Below are 15826 nucleotides of genomic sequence, written 5' to 3' on the forward strand. Positions count from 1 at the left end.
GGCGGGTGTGATGCATGAGGAATTGTGAGGGGCGGAAGTGGTAGTGGGAGTGGCCATGACGGGGCGGAAGTGACATCCATCAATCAGCGTGGGCGTGGTAGCTGCATCAGCCACATGGCTAATGGTGTTTCTGAGGCCAGGGGAGTCTTCTGGAATATTTGAGGAGCGCTGGTTATGGAGGTGGGTGGATAAAAGTTTGTTGTACTTACAGTTTTTGATGTTTGAGATGGAATTGAAATACTGTTTGTTGAGAGTATGAATTCTCCTGAGGATGTAGTACAGAGTGGGTCCTTTGCAATTCTGAGAGAGTGTGGCCCTCAGCTGAGGCAGGGCAGACTGTAGAGAGGTTAGGTGCCGGCGCATTGCTGCAAGCGTGGAGCGGAGGATCTTGATGGAGAACTGTTGCTGGTGTTTTTGAATCTGTAGTCTGTACTGTTTGTCCTGTTCGGGTCCGAACTCTGCTGGTTTAAAGGTGGTTCGGAGTCCGTGTGGGATGAGTTGGTTATGGAGGCATGCACTGAGGAAGCAAATGTGGCTGTGGTACTGAGTTTGTTTCATGACATGGTTGAAGAGCTTCTAACCTCCACAACCCTGCATTTGTCATGGACAATCCACCTAACCTGCACATTTTTGGATTGTAGGAGGAAACTCACTCAGACACAGAGAGAACGTGCAAACTCCACACACAGATTAGATTTCCTGCAGTGTGGAAACAGGCCCTTCGGCCCAACCAGTCCACACTGACCTTACTAAGAGTGACCCATCCAGACCCATTTCCCACTGACTAATGCACGTAACACTACGGGCAATTTAACATGGCCAATTCACCTGACCTGCACATCTTTGGACTGTGGGAGGAAACCCACACAGACACGGGGAGAATGTGAAACTCCACACAGACAGTGGCCTGAGGCTGGAATCGAACCTGGGACCCTGCCACTGTGAGGCAGCAGTAGTAACCACTGTGCTACCCATACAGAAAAGTTTCAAATAATCTTAAATTTTCAGTCGATAACATTGATTCATATTATTGCTGCTGAAAGCCTTATCCATGACTGTCATATCCAGTCTCAACTATTGGAATGCTATCCTATTCAGATTCCTATCTTTTATTTTCCATACATTTTGATTAATCAAAAATTGTTTATCTTTCACCAAATCTAACTCAATTCACTAATTCTACCCTCAATAATCTATAGTGGCTGCCATCTCCCCCCAATATTTGACCTTTATGTTTAAATCCTTACATTATGTTTCCATCCTCCATATAGAGGTGCGACAGAATAGCTAAACCCTAAGGTAACAAAGGCATGGGTGACGGTTTCAGCAACATGTTAACTGAGGCAAGGGCTAAGTCAGGTGAATTGTTGATGTTGGTTCTAGGAGATTCTAGTAGCAATATGCATGAAACCTTGTGCTGTTTGTCAAACATAATAGCCAGTCTGCAAAATGACTGGATCAGCTTCAGGCAGTTGCTAGTGAATGGGATGGACTCTAGCCAGAGAATAAGGTTTTTTGATAATTAAAAAGCGCAAAAGATAATTAAAATATTAGGTGGTAACTATGTAATTGCAGATAGCCACTAAAACTAGTTGCAAGTGTTGGTGATGGCAAAGAACAATTTGAGTCTTTTTTAATGGAGAAAGATAACAGGGCCAAATTAAATTATTTATACTGAGCTGAAGATGGAGATATTACATTGGAGGATCAGAAGTTTATTAAAAAAGTGGATTTAAAGAATGTCTTAAAGGAGAAGAGGAACATATAGAAACAGAAGAGTTTATGAAGGGAATTACAGAGTACAGAGGTCATGTGGCTATTTACATGTCTGCTAATGATAGGACAAAAATAAGACATTTATGAAATCAAAGTAGGGAATATAAAGTTGAGAGGGAGGGGGAGATTAATAGACTGAAGTAAATTAAAGATATGAATGGAGGATGGAAAGGCAATATAAGGATTTTAACATATGGGGGAAGATGGACGGTAATATAGATTATTAAGGGCAGAGTTTAGATTCCCTACAGTGTGGAAACAGGCCCTTCGGGCTAACAAGTCCGAACTGACCCTCTGAAGAATAACCCACGCAGACCCATTCCCCTCTGACTAATGCACCTAACACTATGGGGAATTTAGCATGGCCAATTCACCTGACCTGCACATATTGGACTGTGGGAGGAAACCCACACAGACATGGGGAGAATGTGCAAACTCCACACAGACAGTCATCCAAGGCTGGAACTGAACCTGGGACCCTAATGCTATGAGGCAGCAGTGCTAACCACTGAGCTACCGTGCCACCCTTAATGAATTAACAAATTGAATTAGACTTGGTGAAAGGTAAACCATAATTTTTCATTAACCAAAATATATGGAAAATAAAAGGTAGGAATCTGATTAGGAGACACTGGAGATGACAGACATAAATGAGGCTTTCAGCAGTAATAGTATGTGATAGGCAATATTGCGGATGTGGAAATTGGTAATCATCAGAGAGGAAGTGGAGTCAGATACTCAAGTTTGGGTCGGGTAAGAAGCCCATATTGCAAAATTAATGTACAGCTCTGACTTAGAGATGAAAATGGCAGCAAGGGTATGGTGGGTCTAACAAGGGCTGAACGCATAATATTTTGCTAGAGGAAGTTATAGTTCAAGAAAATATTACTATCTGATAGTCCTTTAACATTTTAAGTGTGTTGTGGCAAATGCTGAGGAAAGGGAATTGAAAAAATAACCATGAGAAAGTCATCTGGTAATAATTCCTACCAATGACATGTTTTTCCTTTTTATGATTTAGATTTAAAGTGATCTTATCCACAAAATGGTAAAGAGTTTCAGATCACAGTGTGATTATACTCTTGCAATTTGTTCTGAAAACTTTCAGTTGAAATGTTACAGAGATCAATTCTCAGATGAGAAAGATGATTAAATAAGAGGGCCTAAAATAAAATCCAAAAATGGTCTCAATATTAGATATTGCATATACTCTACATTTTTGGAACATTTAAATACTTACTATTTTGAATTGCAACTAAAACCAAAACTTTGGATGGTTGCAAATTTTCTGCTTGTAACACCAATAGTTGTTTACTTAGAATGGGGGAATAGTACATGTTGAATGGAAAATCAGCAATGCGATCCAACCCATAGACTCCTTAATCAACCTTTTTACCTCTGCAAAGAAAATATTTTATATTCACATAAAAATTAATGCAATAGAAATTCATAATTTGCGAAAATCACATTGTAGCTCTGACCAAATGGAAGACAAGTCCTACTGCTCTGTCAGTATAGTTTAAAATTTGTCAAATGCTGGGCATTTATCAGTTATTTAGCAAGGTGAGTGTCGATCAGCAATTGGATGATACCAACAGATTTGAAAGAGGGGGTACTGGAAGTGAGAAAACCATTGACAGCTAATGAAGAGAATTTGAGTGGCCCAGACCTTTTAAGGATGTGATAGGTAAATTCTTGATCAGCAAGGAAATCAAAAGCTATGTGGAAAATGCGGGAAAGTGGATTTGAAGAACGTTGGATCAGTCGTAATCCTAAAGGAGGCAAAAACGAGCTAATGGGCTGAATGGTCTACGCCTGTCCATTTTCTTATGATCTTATGCAAATTAATGGGAATATGGTCAAGGGAGCAGGAGGCAGATCTCATTAACAAGTTAAACATAGTGAGGCCTTAAGGGGAGACAGGGTAGATCGAGAGAGATACGCGAGTTCGAGGCGCAGTAGGGAGAGACCTTCGAATAAGTTTGTCCCAGTGTTTTAGTGGAAAGAAGGGAAGTGGCAGTGGCAGCTGACTGGTAATTCTCAGTGTTCACTGAGATGAGAAATTGTCTTATAATGAAGTGCTCTGTACTCTTAAGGTTTTGGAAGGACATGAGGTGCTCTCATGAAACACAAAATTATGAAGAAATTTGGTAGACTGGATATTGAGAGAGGTTAGCTGCATTGGTTAGGGATTCGAGAATATGAGGGCAGACCCTCAGAATAAGTGAAAGATTATTTTAGACTGAGATAAAGGGAAATTTCTTCATTTTAGAATTTCTTCTTTTGGGAATTCTCAACCTTAGAATATTGTAGGTGATCTGTCATTGAGTATATTCAAGTCTGGATGAGGTTGGGATCCCTCAGAGAATTTAGGGAACAATCCGCAAAGTGGAGCTGTGGCCGAAGATCAATCATATTGAATGGAAATATACACATGAGAAGTTTAAATCTTAACAACAAAGAAAGACCATGAGCTCTTCCAATTGTTGGAGGTGTGGGTGGTGAAGATAGGAGGGAGAGATTCAAGAAGATGATTTGCAGTCAAATAAGGAATCCAGGATTGCATTCCAAGATACTCCTGGAATAATGTACAGTCTTGTGGCCCAGACCTTTTAAGGATGTGATAGCAGGAGAGCAGGAACTGATAGTGCAACTAGATTTGGCAGTAGATTATTGAGTTGGCTGTCCTCTATGTCCCATCAACGCGGTGTCTCTTAGTTGTGGCCATAAGAATCATCTTGCAGCACAAAGGCCTATACTGTCTGGAATTGAGAAGAAGGAGGAGAGATCAAATGGGGATATTCAAGATGATAAAAGGTGTGGCTAAAATAGACATGGAGCGGATGCTTCCTCTTGTGGGGCATTCTCGGATGAGAGGTCATAGTCTTTGGATAAGGGGCAGCAAATTTAAAACAGAGGAGAGACTACTTCTCCCAAAGGGTTGTGAATCTGTGGAATTCACTGCCCCAGAGTGCAGTGGATTCTGAGATAGTGAGTAAATTGAGGGAGGAGTTAGACAGATTTTTAATTGGTGATGGGTTGAAGGGATATGGAGGGAAGGCAGGAAAATGAGGGTGAGGAGCATACCAGCCATGACCGAATAGTGGAGCAGGGTCGATGGGCCGAATGGCCTAATTCTGCCCCTCTATCTTATGAATATAAGATTAAAATCAGGCATGAATGTTTCTAGACCCCTAACAGCAGCAATCTGATATTCTACTTTTTTAATTGTTGCAGAAAGATAGCACATGTTTGAATCTCCCATTTTAAGCGTATACAGTCCTGACTGAAGACAATTTATTTTCTTTTTAATTGAACCAATGCTGAGAAATTCAACTAAAAGATGAAACAAATTTACAAATACGTACTATTAAGGTTTTATTTTTAAAGCATTATGTGAGGAATAGGATATTTGTGTGCGTCAGAAGGTGAGCATTTCAGCAACTCTGCCAGGGCTTTTATTTTGAAAAGTCCGTCACGACAGATTTAATTGAGATGTTGTGATGTAAGGTTTCGATAAAATATGTTTTGCTTCTATCAAAGTGTATCAGGGAAAACGCACATACGTGCAATTTTAGCCTGAAGGCAACCTCCGCGTAAGATGAAGGGCTGTAATGTGAAGTTAGAAAAAAAATCGGTTCCTCCAATGTTCCGCTTTTCAGTTCAGCAGTCATTCTGTTTTTTTTTTAAATAACAAATTTTAGCACACCTCGTGAAACTCAGCGACTGGGAATAGGCTTCATGAGATGATTGTTTTTAAAGTACTGGTCATGGACATGGAGGGATGCTTCCTGCAGACCTAAGCTGGTCCTCATACCTTGTAATGTTCCCTTTACCCGAACACTGTCTGTCTCCTCCTGACATCGGTTTACACTCAGCATCTCTGTCCCCCCTCTCTCTCTGCAACACGAACTCCCGTCCAACTTAGGCCCACAGCACCGACGCTGCAAATTTTGCTGCAATTAAAAACGTTTTCTCTATGGTGCCAATGTACAAAAAGCAAACAGAGATTGACAAAAAAAGCACGGTTGAGAAAAAAGGTTATATCGAGGTTTCAGGTTCGAATATGAGGGTCAGTGTGAACAGCAACGATTTTACTTTATCGATAGACTCTGGAGAGAGTGAGAGTTTGATCAACTGAGACTAACAAGTCGGCGAAGATGTGCTGCAGTCATTTCCACAGTAGTTATTTCTTGCTGGTTCCTTGGCAGAGTTCCCAACATCAGTAATACAATCATCAGTCTGCTCAGCATTCTTTGAATTAGAATGAGCTTTATTGTCATATGTGTTCCCGTGTACAGTTTATGTCGCCATTTACATGGTGGCTCAGTGATTAGTCTCACAGCACCAGGGTCCCAGGTTCGATTCCAGCCTTTGGTGACTGTGTGTGTGTTTCCCCTCACACTCACCGTCAGGTGAAATTGGCCATGCTAAAATTAGTGTTAGGTGCATTAGTCAGAGGGGTCTGGGTGGGTTACTCTTCGGAGGGTTCGTGTGACTGATTGGGCCACACTGTAGGGAATCTAAGCTTACAAACATTATAGAATCTTAAACACAAATTCTTGGGGAAGGATGAGGGGAGTAAAGAAATCAAAAATCCAGCATTAAGACCTTGCCATCTCAGGTATGAAAGTACAACATCATGGAAATAAATAAGAAAAATACGGAAATATTAACATTAAGAATAATAGTTCCTTCCTGCTGGTACTTAGCCTCCAGACTACAATTAGCCTCTTCACCTCAAGGCCGACAGTGAAGAAACAGGCCCTTTGGCCCAACAAGTCCACAACTTCCCTCCAAAGAGCAAACCACCCAGACCCATTCCCCTTTGACTGCTGCACCTAACACTATGAGCAATTTAGCAAGGCCAATTCACCTGACCTGCACATCTTTGGACTGTGGGAGAAACCCACACAGACACAGGGAGAATGTGCAAACTCCACACAGACTGCTGCCCAAGGCAGGAATTGAACTCAGCTCCCTGGTGCTCTGAGGTAGCAATGCTAACCACTGAGCAACCGTGCCTCCAGCAATAACTTTATTCGAGCCTTAAGGATGGAAAGTAAGAAAGAAGGAAAATAACTGCAAAATTTTTTAAAAAGGAAAAGAAATGGACACTGGATGAGCTCCAGCTGAGGAGTAATTGAGTCACAGAGTCATAGAGATGTACAGCACAGAAACAGACCCTTCGGTCCAACTTGTCCATGCCGATCAGATATCCCAATAAAATCTAGTCCCACCTGCCAGCATCTCCCCTTATCCCTCCAAACCTTTCCTATTCATGTATCCATCCAGATGCCTTTGAAATGTTGCAATTGTACTAGCCTCCACCACTTCCTCTGGCAGATCATTCCATACACGCACCACCCTCTGCGTGAAAAAGTTGCCCCTTAGGTCTCTTTTATATCTTTCCACTCTCACGCTAAACCCAGGCCCTCTAGTTCTGGACACCCCCACCCCACCACCACGGGGAAAAGACTTTGTCTATTTACCCTATCCATGCCACTCATGATTTTATAAACCTCTATAAGGTCACCCCTCAGCCTCCGATGCTCCAGGGAAAACAGCCCCAGCCTATTCAACCTCTCCTATAGCAGTGGCCCTAATTTCGGTGGTCATGAAGGGCTTTGAAAGGCTGGTCATAGCAATAATCAACTCCAGCATCCCCACTACTCTTGACCCACTCCAGTTTGCATACCATCCAACAGATACATGTCAGATGCCATATAACTTGCCTTTCATTCCTCTCTAGAATGCCTTCTCACCAAGAACAGTTACGTAAGAATCCTACTCATTGACTACAGTTCAACCTTCAACACTATTATCCCTTCGAGACTGATTACTAAACTTAGTGATCTCGGACTAAGCCCCACTCTCTGCAACTGGATCCTCAGTTTCCTGACCCACAGGTCACAATCAGTGAAGATTGGGGACAATATTTCATCCTCACTAATACTCAACACTGGAGCTCCCCAGGAGTGCATACTCCGCCCCCTACTGAACTCACTGTATACCCATGACTGTGTCACCAAATACCAGACTAATACCATTTACAAGTTCGTTGATGACACATAGTCAATTGAATCTCAGATGGCGACGAAACAGGTAACAGACGGGAGATGGAAGACCTGGAAAAATGGTGCACTGAGAACAACCTAGCTCTCAATGCCAGCAAAACGAAGGAACTCATTATTGACTTTTGACAGGATTTACTCATGCCCCCCTTCACATTAACAGCACAGAGTGGAACGAGTGAAGAGTGTCAAGCTCCTGGGAGTGGTCATTCACAACAAGCTTTCTTGGACATTTCATGTGGAAGCACTGGTTACAAAGGCCCAACAACATCTCTTCTTCCTCAGGTAGCTGAGGAAATTTGGCATGACGGTGAATACCCGTGCCGACTTTTATAGGTGCACCATCGAGAGCATCCTGTCTGGATGTATCACTACCTAGTATGGAAACTGTACCATTCAAGATCAGAGCCGGTTACAGAGAGTGGTGTCACAAAGGCCAACCTCCCATCTATAGAATCCATCTAACAGGCCCGCTGTCAAGGAAAGGCTGCCAACATTCTTAAAGATCCATCCCACCCTGGCAAAGCTTTTCCCACAACCTCTACCATCGGGGAGAAGGTACAGAAGCCTGAACACACGCAGCAGCCGGTTTCACAACAGCTTCTACCCTACTGTTGTTAGAATACTGAATGGACTCACAAACTCTTAACATTCGCCTGTATCAGTGTTTTTGTTTTTGCGGCTGTTTACCTATTATTTACTTATTTATACGACTTAACTCTGTGATCTACCTATGTTGGTCACAAGACAAAACTTTTCACTGTGCCTAGGTACACGTGACGATAAATTCAATTCAATTCAATTCAGCTCAAATCCTCCAACCCTGGAAACATCCTTGTAAATCTTTTCTGAACCTTTTCAAATTTCACAACATCTTTCCGATAGGAAGGAGACCGGAATTGCATGCAATATTCCAACAGTGGCCTAACAGCCGCAACATGACCTCCCAACTCCTGTACTCAATACTCTGACCAATAAAGGAAAGCATACCAAACGCCCTTTTTACTATCCTATCTACCTGCGACTCCACTTTCAAGGAGCTATGAACCTGCAATCCAAGGTCTCTTTGTTCAACAACACTCCCAGGACCTTACCATTAAGTGTATAAGTCCTGCTAAGATTTGCTTTCCTAAAATGCAGCACCTCACATTTATTTAAATTAGATTCCATCTGCCACTTCTCAGCCCATTGGCCCATCTGATCAAGATCCAGTTGTAATCTGAGGTAACCTTCTTTGTTGTCCACTACATCACCAATTTTGGTATCATCTGCAAACTTACTAACTATACCACTTATGCTCGCATCCAAATCATTTATGTAAGTGATGAAACATAGTGGACCCAGCACTGATCCTTGTGGCACTCCACTGGTCACAGGCCTCCAAACTGAAAAACAACCCTCCATCACCACCCTCTGTCTTCTACCTTTGAGCCAGTTCTGTTTCCAAATGGCTAGTTCTCCCTGTATTCCATGAGATCTAGTCTTGTTAACCAGTCTCCCATGGGGAACCTTGTCAAACACCTTACTGAAGTCCATATAAATCATACCTACCACTCTGCCCTCATCAATTCTCTTTGTTACTTCTTCAAAAAACTCAATCAAATTTGTGAGACATGATTTCCCACGCACAAAGCCATGTTGACTATCCCTAAGTGTCATTGCCTTTCCAAATACATGTACATCCTGTCCCTAGGTTTCCCTCCAATAGCTTGCCCACCAAGATCAGACTCACTGGTCTATAGTTCCCTGGCTTGTCCTTACCACCTTTCTTAAACAGTGGCACCACGTTAGGCAATGTCCAGTCTTCTGGCACCTCACCTGTGACTATAGATGATACAAATATCTTAGCAAGAGGCCCAGCAATCACTTCCCTAGCTTCCCACAGAGTTCTCGGGTTCACCTGATCAGGTCCTGGGGATTTATCCACCTTTTTACGTTTCAAGACATCAACCACTTCCTCCTCTGTAATCTGGACATTTTTCAAGATGTCACCATCTATTCCCCGAGATTCTATATCTTCCATGTCCTTTTCCACATCCTTTTACTGATACATAATACTTGTTTAGTATCTCGCCTATTTTCTGTGGCTCCACACAAAGGTCGCCTTGCTGATATTTGACGGGTCCTATTCTCTCCCTAGTTACCCTTTTGTATTTAATGTCTTTGTAAAAACCCTTTGGATTCTCCTTAACTCTATTTGCAAAGCTATCTCATGTCCCCTTTTTACCCTCCTGATTTCTCTCTTAAGTATACTCCTATTGCCTTTATACTCTTCTAAGATTCACTCGATTTATCCTGTCCATACCTGACGTATGCTTCCTTCTTTTTCTTAACCAAACTCTCAATTTCTTTAGTCATCCAGCATTCCCTGTACCTACCAGCCTTTCCTTCCACCCTAACAGGAATATACTTTCTGTGGACTCTCGTTATCTCATTTCTGAAGGATTTCCAGCCATCCCTTTACCTGCGAACATCTGCCCCCAGTCAGCTTTTGAAAGTTCTTGTCTAATACCTCAAAATTGGCCTTCCTCCAATTTAGAACTTCACCTTTTAGATCTGGTCTATCCTTTTCCATCACTATTCTAAAACGAATAGAATTATGGTCGCTGGCCCCAAAGTGCACCCCCACTGACACCTCAGTCACCTGCCCTGCCTTATTTCCCAACAGTAGGTCAAGTTTTACATCTTTTCTAGTAGGTACATTCACATACTGAATCAGAAAATGTTCTTGCACACACTAAACAAATTCGTCTCCACCTAAACCCTTAACAGTATGGCAGTCCCAGTCTATGTTTGCAAAGTTAAAATCCCCTACCATAATCGCCCTATTATTCTTACAGATAACTGAGATCTCCTTACAAATTTGTTTCTCAATTTCCCTCTGACTATTAGGAGATCTATAATATAATCCCAATAAGGTGATCATCTCTTTCTTATTTCACAGTTCCACCCAAGTAACTTCCCTGGATGTATTTCTGGGAATATCAACCCTCAGTACAGCTGTAATCAAAAACACCATTCCCCCACATCTCTTGCCTCCTTTTCTGTCCTTCTTGTAGCATTTGTATCCTGGAATATTAAGCACCAGTCCTGTCCATCCCTGAGCCATGTTTCTCTAATTGCTATGATATCCCAGTCCCATGTTCCTAACCATGCCCTGAGTTCATCTGCCTTCCCCGTTAGGCCCCTTGCATTGAAATAAATACAGTTTAATTTATCAGTCCTACCTTGTTCTCTGCTTTGTCCCTGCCTGCCCTGACTGTTTGACTCGCTTTTGTTCTCAACTGTACCAGTCTCAGATTGATCTCTTTTCACACTATCTCCCTGGGTCCCAGCCCCCCACCTTACTAGTTTAAATCCTCCCAAGCAGCTTTAGCAAATCTCCCTGCCAGTATTTTAGTCCCCTTCCAGTTTAGGTGCAACTTGTCCTTCTTGTGCAGGTCACTTCCACCCCAAAAGAGCTTCCAATGATCCAACAATGTGAATCCTTCTCCTATATACCTGCTCTATCCCTCTATTCCTGCCCTCACTAACTCATATCACCGGGAATAATCCAGATATTACTAATCTTGAGGACCTCCTCTTTAAATTTCTCCCTATCTCACTCTAATCTCCCTTCAGAATCTCAACCTTTTCCCTTCCTATGTCATTGGTTCCAATGTGTACAATGACCTCCTGCTGGCCTCTCTCCCCCTTGAGAACATTCTGCACCCTCTCTGAGACATCCTTGTTCTTGGCACCAGGGAAGCAACACACCATTCTGGGAGTCCCCTAACACAATCGATCTCTTGGAATCTGACCTACCCCTCATTGCATTAGAGCCAGTCTCAATATCAGAAACTTGACTGTTCATGCTATGTTCCCCTGAGAATCCATTACCCCCTTCATTTTCCAAAACAACATACCTGTTTGAAATAGGGATAGCCAATGATGACTCCTGCACTAACTGCCTACCTCTCTTACCTTTCCTGGAGTTAACCCATCTATGTGACTTTTCCCCCTTCCTATAATTGCCATCCATCACATCCCCTTGCTGTCGTAAATTCCTCATTGCCTTTAACTGTCTCTCAATCCTGCTCTGCTGCCATTTGGAGAGGAAGCAGGAACAGGATAGTGATTCTACCATCAGGTCTTTCCAAATTGTAAGGCTGCAAATCATGCATGACTACTCAAGGCAGTCCCAAACACAGGAACGTTTTCTTGCCTTGAACATTCTGTGGTTTGCTTGATTCTAGTCTTCATGTGTCATTCATTGTTGCACTGGTGGGGCTTCCATATTTGTTCTTGAGCACATTTCTAAATTGATTTGTACACAAGTTAGAACCCAATACAGTACAATATAACATATCTGCTTGTACGTACAACCACACATTAAATCATTAAAATTTACAGTAATACAGGGTTTTATTTGTAAGTACATGCTTTCGTGAGTCAGACATTCATGAAGTCAGGGACATCTATAATTCTTGCATTGAAAAGGTCTTAGATTTTGAATTTGACTTCATTAATCTTCTGAATCTGACAGCAATTTCAATGTTAATAGCATAAAACATCAAATTCTCAACAGTTCACTTGTTTATAATTGATTGGATAATTAGAGATATGTCATCTGAGCACCTTGTGGGTATACACAGAGTCACTGGCATTGGCTTCAGGATATCTGTATTTGACTGCATTTGCACATTCTAGAAATTGCTGTCAGCTGCATTGAAGTTCAAAACCCAGGCCATTATTTAGATGTTCTCCATGAAAAGAGTCAGTTGAAAATGGGTTGTATTAATGATTATGAAAACCATGCAATGATGAAAATGCTATGCAAATACTTGGTGAAAATTAATCAAGGGTATGAGGAAATGAAATGACTAGAACAGATGGCATTGATATAAAGCTTGCACTAGCAAAGATATGATGTGCCAAGTACCCACTTCCTGGATTTCATAGACTAAGCTGCTGCTGTCTGAAGCATTTTACAATGCAAAATATATTTTGTACAAGCACACTCTCTCATGCTGAATAAATGTTGAAAAGCCCTAGTACAAAGGCTATAATTCACTGTCAATGTCAGAACTATGTCACAACAGAATCTAGTTTGGATCTGTATTCTTTTTAGGTCTGAGGCAGCTCTTTCCAAATGCAAAGAAGGAGCCAATATACTACAGCAGGAAAAAGGGGCGAGAGAGTGTAGCATCTCTGTTTATGACTGTGGAAGAAACCCCCGAACCCATTCCAGTGAAAGTCAAAGGGGAAATTCCGAAATGGTTAAGAGGAAAGCTGCTGAGAAATGGGCCTGGAAAATTTGAATTTGGAAATGACATGTAAGTGTGTCCTTCTGTGTGTGATATTACAGAAAAACCTATGTGTGTTCTGAAGAGGGTTGTACAATAGTAACAGTACTAGGAGAACAGATTGATTGAAATGACACTTCTATATTGACGTACTTGGATCAGTTGTGTATCCCTTGGGGGTTCATTGTATTCAGATGATGAGCATTAATTTGGTATTCACCAACAAGCAAGGCAGGATGGTTCAGATGGTTACAGCATGATGCCAATGACAGAAGGTCTCATGGTGCCATGGTAGTGTCTCCCCCTCTGGGCTAGAGGTCTAGGTTAAACTTCCATCCATTCTGAATTGTGTCATGATGGGTTCATTAATAATGTTTTTATGTTAATTCCTGCTGTTAGCCATAATTTCCAAAATATGAAATGGATCGTTCGGTTGCAGACTACCTTAGACATCCAAAGAAAGAGTTTCCATTTCCCAGTGGGAAAAAATTACATTCAAGATAATAGCTTGTGGAATGTCATGGAATCCCTACAGTGTGGAAGCAAGCCATTCAACCTACCAAATGGACACCAACCCTGCAAGGTGCATCCCAACTAGACCCACCCTGTATTTTCCAAACCTCCTAACCTATATGTCCCCATGATATGGAGGAGCCAGTGTTGGATTGGACTGGACTAAGTTTAAAATCACACACTAAGTTATAGTCCAACAGGTTTATTGGATTATAACCTGGTGTGTGTTATATATGTTTCCAGACACTGTGGACAATCCACCTAAACCATACACCTTTTGGACTGTGGGAGGAAAACCACACAGACAGGGGGAAAACATGCAAACTCCACACAGACTGTTGCCTGAGGGTTGAATTAAATCCAGGTCTCTGGCACTGTAAGGCAGCAGTGCTAACCATAGCCAACATGTCGCACCATGTCCTGGTAGCTACAGTTTTCCTCTTAAATTTGACTTAAAATCATTTGCTTCAACTTCCAAGGATTGTAACTTGATAATGGCATGACAAGGAGAATGGGTCAGCTTGAATCATACATGAACTACAGGACCACAGCCTATATCTTAAACAACAATAACTGCGATTATGCATATTTTTAATTAACTTGTACAGGCATTTTATGATACACCTCCAAAGCAGGGGAGACTTGAACCTGGACCTTCTGGCACAGAGGTAGGGACACCACCACTGCACTATGACAGCCCTATAACTTGCATATAGTGCCATTAATGTATTATTTAAAGGAAAGGAAATAAGATAACTCGAAGTCAAACTGAAAAAAAAGAGAAATCAGGAAAGACAAAGAAAAATTAGATGTAAGAATGGAAAAAAAATAAAGAATTTTATTAAAAGTATTGAATAATCTGTAGAAGTAAGACTCCACAAATTCAGTTATTTCCTTAAATAAAAGCAAAATATGACAGACACTGGAAAAGTAAAGAGTAATAAAAATGGAGAATGCTGGAAGAACTCAGATCTGGCAGCATTTGTGGAGAGTGAAACAGAATTAGCGTTTTGAATCCAGTGACTTTGTTAAATGCCAATGAATTTAATCCCTTTTTAGCCTGGAGAAGGGGAGTAGTTTTACAAGAACATAAACCGTACAATTCAAGTCCCTTCATTCCATTTGGTATTTTCCATCTGAATATTATGTGACCTATTGGCTCAGATGTGTACATTTCTTCCTGAGATTTGAGTGGAGTTGTCTCCTATACAGGAAAGCAATCTCAATTCAACGTCCTTGATAATGGCCTGTGTCAAGTAGAGTTCACTGTTACCTCTAGCACTGGAATCCATACTGAAAGCTTCAGCAAAAATGCAATATATGCAAAATCATACTTTCAGTAGAAGGCTTCATAACTGATGGTGTCCAGATCACCTAGTCAAGCTTGGTGAACTTGATACATGCTTTCCATCCATTGCCAGATGCATGTTTTTTCACTTATTCATTTTGTGGGGTGTGGGCATTGCTGACTGGGTCAGCATTTATCGCCCATCCCTAGTTGCCACTTGAGGAGGTGATGGTGATCTGTCTTCTTGAACCGCTGCAGTCCATCAGCTGTGGGTTGTCCCATGATGCTATTAAGGAGGGAATTCCAGGAATTTGACCCAGCGACAGTGAAAGAATGGTGATATAGTTCCAAGTCAGGATGGTGAGTGGTTTAGAGGAGAATTTGTAGGGGATGGTGTTACTATGTATCTTCTGCCCTTGTCCTTCCAGATGGAAGGAGACATGGGTTTGGAAGGTCCTGTCAGAGGAGCTTTGATGAATTTCTGCAGTGGATCTTGTAGATAAAACACACTGCTGCTACTGAGTGTCAGAGGTGGAGGGAGTGCATGCTTGTGGATGTGGTGCCAATCAAATAGGCTGCTTTGTACTGGATGGCATCAAGCTTCTTGAATGTTGTTGGGTCTGCACTCATCCAGGCAAGTGGGGAGTATTCCGTCACACTCCTGACTTATGCCTTGTGGATGATGGACAGGCTTTAAGGAGTCAGGAGGTGAGTTACTGCCTGCAGTATTCCTAGCCTCTGACCTGCTCTTGTAGCCACCGCATTTTGTGGTCAGTCCAGTTGAGTTTCTGGTCAATGATAACTCCCAGGATGTTGTCAGTGGGGGAATCCAGTGATGGTAACACCTTTGAATGTCAAGCGACCTTGGTTAGATTGTCTCTTGCTGGTGA

General features: G+C 41.9%; 1 protein-coding gene across 4 annotated transcripts in view; it reads left to right on the plus strand.

The window, feature by feature from the left end:
- The window catches only part of bco2b (beta-carotene oxygenase 2b), a 71997-nt gene that overhangs the window by 28342 nt on the left and 27829 nt on the right, over positions 1-15826 (plus strand). For 2 of the 4 annotated variants that reach the window (XM_087976348.1, XM_043676528.2), the window contains one exon: positions 12961-13165. The exons of 1 other annotated variant lie outside the window; for it this stretch is intronic. In XM_087976348.1, coding sequence (XP_087832474.1) covers positions 12961-13165 — 205 coding nt within the window. Of the gene's footprint in view, positions 1-7528; positions 8409-12960; positions 13166-15826 lie in introns of all 4 variants that reach the window. One more of the 4 variants, XM_087976345.1, reaches the window with a different exon arrangement.

This window comes from Chiloscyllium plagiosum, unplaced genomic scaffold (assembly GCF_037043375.1).
Source record: "Chiloscyllium plagiosum isolate Xiang-an unplaced genomic scaffold, Cpla_swu_hap1 HiC_scaffold_29, whole genome shotgun sequence".
In the NCBI taxonomy this organism is placed as follows: Eukaryota; Metazoa; Chordata; class Chondrichthyes; order Orectolobiformes; family Hemiscylliidae; genus Chiloscyllium; species Chiloscyllium plagiosum.